Source organism: Monopterus albus, unplaced genomic scaffold, assembly GCF_001952655.1.
Source record: "Monopterus albus unplaced genomic scaffold, M_albus_1.0 scaffold708.1, whole genome shotgun sequence".
Taxonomy (NCBI): Eukaryota; Metazoa; Chordata; class Actinopteri; order Synbranchiformes; family Synbranchidae; genus Monopterus; species Monopterus albus.
The window spans coordinates 23,837-30,722 of record NW_018128588.1 but is presented as its reverse complement, the minus strand read 5'-3'; the positions used below and the strand labels follow the sequence as shown (position 1 = coordinate 30,722).

The 6,886-nt window shown below is 40.1% G+C and overlaps 1 protein-coding gene across 2 annotated transcripts in view; it reads left to right on the top strand.

The window, feature by feature from the left end:
• The first annotated feature begins 816 nt into the window (after positions 1-816).
• The window catches only part of homer1 (homer scaffold protein 1), an 18,353-nt gene continuing 12,283 nt past the window's right edge, over positions 817-6,886 (top strand). The window contains exon 1 of one of the 2 annotated variants that reach the window (XM_020588984.1): positions 817-1,237. In XM_020588984.1, the coding sequence (XP_020444640.1) occupies positions 1,016-1,237 (222 nt within the window). In that variant the 5' untranslated portion in view covers positions 817-1,015. The remainder of the gene's footprint in view (positions 1,238-6,886) is intronic. The other variant, XM_020588985.1, reaches the window with a different exon arrangement.

Here is a 6,886-nt window from a genome sequence, read left to right as displayed (position 1 = left end):
CACCATTATGTACTGCTACTATACATATATAATTCAGCATATAATAGTGAAGTGCGTTTGGAATAGCCACACCCCGGATGTGTCCAACACCTACGTCCAACTTGAACGTGATGACGCCGTAAGTTTAATGCTCCCGCAGGGCAACTGTGGTAGCATCATTAACAGCAGTGGAGGACGAAGCTGATGAATGAGATGAAGGGCTGAGGGAGACGATGAGAGGATGAATTGGCCAATGGAGCATCAGTATCATATTTTTATAGCGTTTGAATCCGAGTTTAGGCCACATTTGAACTGAGAAATACGTCGAGAAGCTAACAACGAATGGATAACGTTAAAGCTAGCTTATGTGCCGAGCTGAGCAACTGTTAATAATCTTTGGAGGAGGTGATGTTAAAGTGTGGAGTGTGAACCAGATATTTCCTGTATTTTCACCAGAAACAGTGCATATGAAGCTCTTTCTAGAAAGAAGATGCCTGGCACCACCAAGCAGCATTAAAGGTCTGTGGAGCTGTAAAACTCGGCAATATTAGTCTCTCTTGGCTGGAAGAATTTAATGGCACAGCGGACAACAAGAAAGAGCCAGCGACTGAAACGGGGATTTAGGAACAGTATGTTTTTTGAGATGAATGTTCAGAGTTTTTCAGCTGAGAATAATTAACTTCACATTTACTAATTTATCCGGTCGGATTTCACAGCTCACATCAGTAACAGTCAACGGACAGCAAGCTAACATGAATGGATAACGTTAAAGCTAGCTTATGTGCCGATATAACGCTGTATGCTCTATTTAGCGACAGACAGCTCGATAATATTTTTCTTTCGACAGTTTTACTTTGTACATAAAAAGGCAACTTTATCAATTCGGATTTACGTTGTCAAGAAATCACGCAGCCTTTCCCGTCAGTCAGAGTTTTGATTTGTTAATCCTTGTTTGGGCATAACTAAAGAGTTTTGTTTAGCTAGCTAACGGTAGCAACTAATCCAACTGCGAGTGCAGTGTTATAAGTCATCATGTATGCACAGACACGTTTACTTGGATGAAACCCACCAACGCCCCCACCGAAATGTACCCAAGGGCACAACAACATTAAGTCATGTCGGACTGACAACAGCACCGTGGCTCCGCCGGTCACAACAACAAGCAGAGCAGAGAGGGCATCAAAAAGCTGCAGCTAGCCTCCAGGAGACCAACACCAGGTTCATTTTCGACTCAGCCACCAAATCCTGCAAAAATGGGGTATGTAACTTGCAGTACAGTGAAATGTCAGGCTGTAATTCTCACTCATCATGTCAGGGTTTGACTGACTGTGTGTTTGTGTTGATTTGAACAGTACTCCAAACCTAGCCACCCACTGCTAACTGTATGAAGCGCGCTTGTCAGCTCTGTAGTGCATGAAAATAATGCCCCAGGTACCAGTGGTGGAGGAAGTACTCAGATTCAGTACTTAAGTTAGAGTAGTAATACCATATTGTAAAAATACTCTATTACAAATAAAAATCTTGTATACAAAATGTTGCTTAAATAAAAGTGCAGAAGTATTAGCATCCAAATATACTTAAAGTACCAAAAGTATAAGTGAAAGTGCTGAAAGGTACATCTCACATAAATGTATGTTATATTATTGGATTGTAGCCTAATTATTGATGCATTATTGTCTTCATCACTTTAATGTTGCAGCTGAAGGTGAAGTACTTTGCATACTGCTGGGTAGCTTGTGAATTTGCCACTGAGAATAAAGTCCTATGATTATATTGTAGTTTGTTTCATTAACCTGAGTCTGAAAAGTAACTAAAGGTATCAAATACATGTAGTGCAGTAAAAAGTATATTTGCCTCTAAAATGTAGTGAAGTCTTACTATGAGGTACCAAAACATGAAAATACTCAAGTAAAGTACGGATACCTCAAAATTGTACTCAAGTACATTTCTTGAATGAATGTATGTAGTTACATTCACTGGTAAATGGATGACAGTGAGCAGATCTAGTATTACAGCTCAGATGGGACAGAGCAGTGCATATTTTATGGAGTGTGATTAAAACAATGTCTGGAGAGTTAGTTGTTGTATAAAGAACTAAAACTATTAGTCCATTAATCAGTTATCAGACCATCTGCAGGTAGTTTGATAATCATTTAAATTTTTAAGGAAACTTTGGGGGAAAAGCAAGATATTTGCAAATTCCACTTCTCAAAAGAGAACATTTGATGCTCCTCTTTGTAATTTTTCATTGTAACCTGAGTATTTGGAGGTTTTATGACTCTTCCACAAGAAACCTTAAAAAGTGACACCAAATCCACTGTAACTTGCACAGAACTAAAGCTAGTCACCCGCTGTGACTGTGTGAAGTACTCCTGTCACCTTGGTAGAGCAATGACGATGCTAAAATAATTCCTAGCCATACTGAACTGCAAACCGCAGATAGAACACTATACTGCTGTTGGTAGGTAGGTAGGTAGGTACTTTATTGATCCTACCTAGCAGTATCAGTATGTTACTGACAGCCTCCATACAGTGATATTTTACATTACAGAAGCCAAAAGATAAGGCTGTAATTGAACTGACGACAGAGAGCAGGTCAAGTATCAGAGCTCAGATGGGACAAGGAAATAACACATATCCATTACTGTTTTTTGCTGTTGGTAGGTACCGGGGTCTGTCGGAGGTTTCTTCCGTTAAAGGGAGTTTTTCCTCCCCACTGTCGCCAAGTGCTTGCTCAAGGGGGATTTGTTGGGTTTTCCCTATGTAATAATATTGATAACAGTAAGGTCTAGACCTTACTTTGTAAAGTGTCCTGAGATGACTTTTGTTGTGATTTGGCGCTATACAAATAAAATTTGATTTGATTTGATTTCTGACTACCCCAGAAGAAAATACAGTTAAATAAAGAGAGTTTCAGAATTATTTTGTGCTGCCAAAGAGCGAGAGACCACTTTGGCAGCACTGTAGGCGCTATACATTAGAGACTGTAGCAGTGAGGAAAAGACAAGAGGCAGAGATGGAGGTAGCAGAGATGAGGATGTTGAGGTTCTCTTTAGGAGTGACCAGGACGGACAGGATTAGGAATGAGCACATCAGAGAGACAGCTCAGGTTGGCTGCTTTGGGGACAAGGTCAGAGAGGCCAGATTGAGATGGTTTGGACATGTGCAGAGGAGGGATAGTGGTTATACTGGTAGAAGGATGTTGGAGATGGAGCTGCCAGGCAAGAGGTCAAGAGGAAGGCCAAAGAGGAGATATATGGATGTGCTAAAAGAGGACGTGAAGTTAACTGGGGCGAGAGTAGAGGATGCTGAGGATAGAGTTAGGTGGAAACAGATGATTCGCTGTGGCGACCCCTAACGGGAACAGTCAGAAGAAGAAGAAGAAGAAGAAGCTCTTCTGCACTTGACTGCTGTAATGCATGTAGCTGAACCTGCAGATGCATGGTGATTCTCCTGACCATGAGCAACTTAGTTCTTACTCCAGATGAAAGCAGAAGATGTATCGTCTAATTGGTTTGTTGTCATGTTGGGCTTGGTGGGTTGGATGCCAGTGCTTTCCTCCTCTGTAATTCTCCAGGCCAGTGTTTTAAATCCAGTTATGCTCGGACACAGAAGGAGAGCACATCCTAGGTGTGTACTTCCTCCCTTAATAAGCAAGTCAGGTTTGGCTGTTCCAACGAGTGCTGGAGTTTTCTGTTCTAGTATAATAGATGACTTTAAACAAGCTGCCTCCCTGGAAACTGAGCATTTGGAACAAAACGGTGTCCAGGCAATTGGTCCAACCAGTAGGTCAAAGGTTGATTTGCAGTCAACATGTTTTTAGAGGGAAGAGAAACATATTTTGGGAGCACAGACTGACTGCTGTTAGGGGTACGGATGACACTAAGTATAGATCTTAGTGATTTACTGAAAGCCATTAAGAGAATTAGAGACAACTGGTCATCAGAAAAGTAATCTGCAGCTATTTTGATGTAGAGTTCATCAAGTTACAGTAGTGAAACAATGGAAAAACATTATATGATTCCAGTCTTTTACATAGGAGCATTTGCTGCTTTTCTTTGTCATGAAAACTAAATGTTGTTTGGACTTTTGATCAAACCAAACTAGACATATGAAGGCATCCTACTTGGACTCTGCAAAGTAGTGATGTTTTCAATTCTAAACTATCTTTGATATTTCATAGACTATTTTATGTTCTGTCAGCCAGTGTCCATTACAACAGGAGGCAGCCCCAGCTGGTAGTTTGTTGTCTCCTTCTCGATACATGGATGTACATTTAGCTTGAACTTATTTAGCAAATTACAGAATGAGGATAAAACGAGGACAACAAAACCCATTAGGAAAAGCCACATAAAGGTGGGATTTGTACTTTATTAGAAGTAGTGGTCTACTTTTACAAGAGATAAGACTGTCAATGATGTGGCTGGTTTAGCCTTATGTTATGTGAGGCCGCTTTGTTTACCCATCTTTGTTAAAGTGCAACGCATGGCTGTTTACCGACTGTTTCTGTGACATGCATCCATCTGAACAGGACTAGGAAGCGGTTAAATGACTGGAGAAGCTTAAACTTGTTGGTAAACTCGGCTATAACCATGTCTCAGAAGAAAAAATAGCCTATAAGAGCATTGCTTCAGCAGAAATATGTGTGCCACCTGTCTCATTGTTTTCACAAATCTTTATGGTGGCCCGACGTTGTATATCAGTTTAAATAGGTCACAATCTATGTCTTGCATCATGTGCAGCTGTTTATTGAATATTAAAGCCCGTATGCCTATGGTGAATGGCATGTGGGTGTTTTCAGCTGGAGGGCTTTGCCTTGCCAAGCCCCTGCTCCCTCCCTCTGTGAGTGGGTTAACTGGCAGGGATGCTGGGATCAGACTGGGCAAGGGAGCATGTAGGAGGGAGAGAGAGAGAGTCGGACGATGTTCACAGCTCACGACCAACCCTTAGTAACATGGGTGGTTGCCATGACGACGCAGGCAGCAGCTGAGTTAGTAATGCAGGGTTATTTTTTTCTGCAGCCACGAGTGCAGTGGTTTACTCTTGTCGTCAGAATATTTTAATTTGTTGTGGTGTAGTCCTCCGTATACATTGTAAATGATGAGTGTACTATTTTATAATGGTGACACTAATTAATGTGGCTTTTAATTCTTATTTCAGTAGGAGTGTGAGGTAGAGGTCAAGCAATTAGTTAATTGACACACCACAGTAACATACTGTGCACATGGATTAAATTTAAGACTTTAAATTCCACAGTGAATGCAATTAAATACCAGATGCACAGTCGTATCAATAAAGTATAACTGCAAACCAGTAGAGTGAGGTTTAAAGTGCCTTGAGACGACTTTTATTGTCATTTGGTGCTGTGCAGTTGAACTGAAATATATCACATTATTTCAGTGCTTCCCATTAATATTTAACAGTAATTCTTAATTCTTAATATTTGATTAAGTAAATGCAACCTGGACCTGCGTAAGTCACTGAAAGTGAAAGGATGGATTAACTGAGGACAGAATTAGTGCATTAACTGATTAGTCTTTCAACGAAAAAGTAATCGGGAGCTCTGTTGACAGTCTGTTAATCCCTCACTCATTTTTCAAGCAAAAATGCCAAATATGTTCAGATTTTAGTCTCTCAAGAATGAATCCAGGTTGGTCTCAGGATAAATGTGTCCCCTGAGTGACTGACTGGCCACAGTGATACAGAACACACTGTGTGTAGTTCGCTGCTAATCTGAAACATTGTCTTTTCAGTCCTGGACGATGTGTGTCTGTGTCTGCTGGCTATATGTAGACAGCTGCTGTTACGATAACACTAGTGGTCACATTCCTCTGTCAGAGTGCTCGTCACTGAGGCGTGAATGCCACAGTACATTTCATTGTGCAAAGGGATTATGTGCTAACAATTTCCACATGGTCTCAAAGCAACACATAGCGCCAGGGCAGATTTTGATCTACACCGTCATACTAATTATACTCTGAAATATAAAATGCTCTGCTAAAATTTGATCAGGGCATCAATTTCAGTCCTGTTTTTACAGCAACAGTACAGAATCACTTCCTGGACATGTCCTAAAAGATGATAGGTAAAAGTTTTCAGGTCAGGGGAAGTAAATTATCTTTATGATGAGCAGTGACACACAGAACCTCCACAGCAAAGACAAATGTGCTGTGTGTTTCCATCTCATGTCTCTTTTCTCAGTGTAATGTACTACATGAACATACAACATAACATAGCATATAAATATATATAGTACAGTATATTCTTACCATCTCCACAGCCTGTGCGATCTGGTGTGAATCAAGTGTTACCACTCTCTGATTAACTGATTCTCCTTTAAATAACATCTGCCCAGACTTCATTCTGCTGACTTAATTAACACACTGAGATGTGTCCCAGAGGAGACCTGTGACGCTCTGCTTCCATCTGAGTAATCAAATCTACAGGAACTTTTGCAGCTAGACATCTTAGGACAAAATTTACATTACATGAGCCCAGTGTCAAGATAGTTTGATTTGATTTGATTTATTTATTCTTTCAGGCATGTAAAGACAGTTGATATATCAACACACATAATTTTACACATATTCAACAAATGCTAATCCAATATCAATTTGCTTATACCTAGTACATGCTTGAATGGAGTAGGAAGAAGTCAGACTTATCCAGTCCTACCCCATGACATCCTCTTACATCATTGGTTTGCAAGCAGTATCTCTACATAGATAATTCTCTTCTACACCACACAAGTAATATACTAAAGAATTATTACAGTGTTAACATTCGTACATAATTACATTCTTAAATAATTCTCTTCTACACCACACAAGTAATATACTAAAGAGTTATTACATAGTGTTAACATTCATACACCACACCCACAATGTTCCATCTGATTAATCATTAA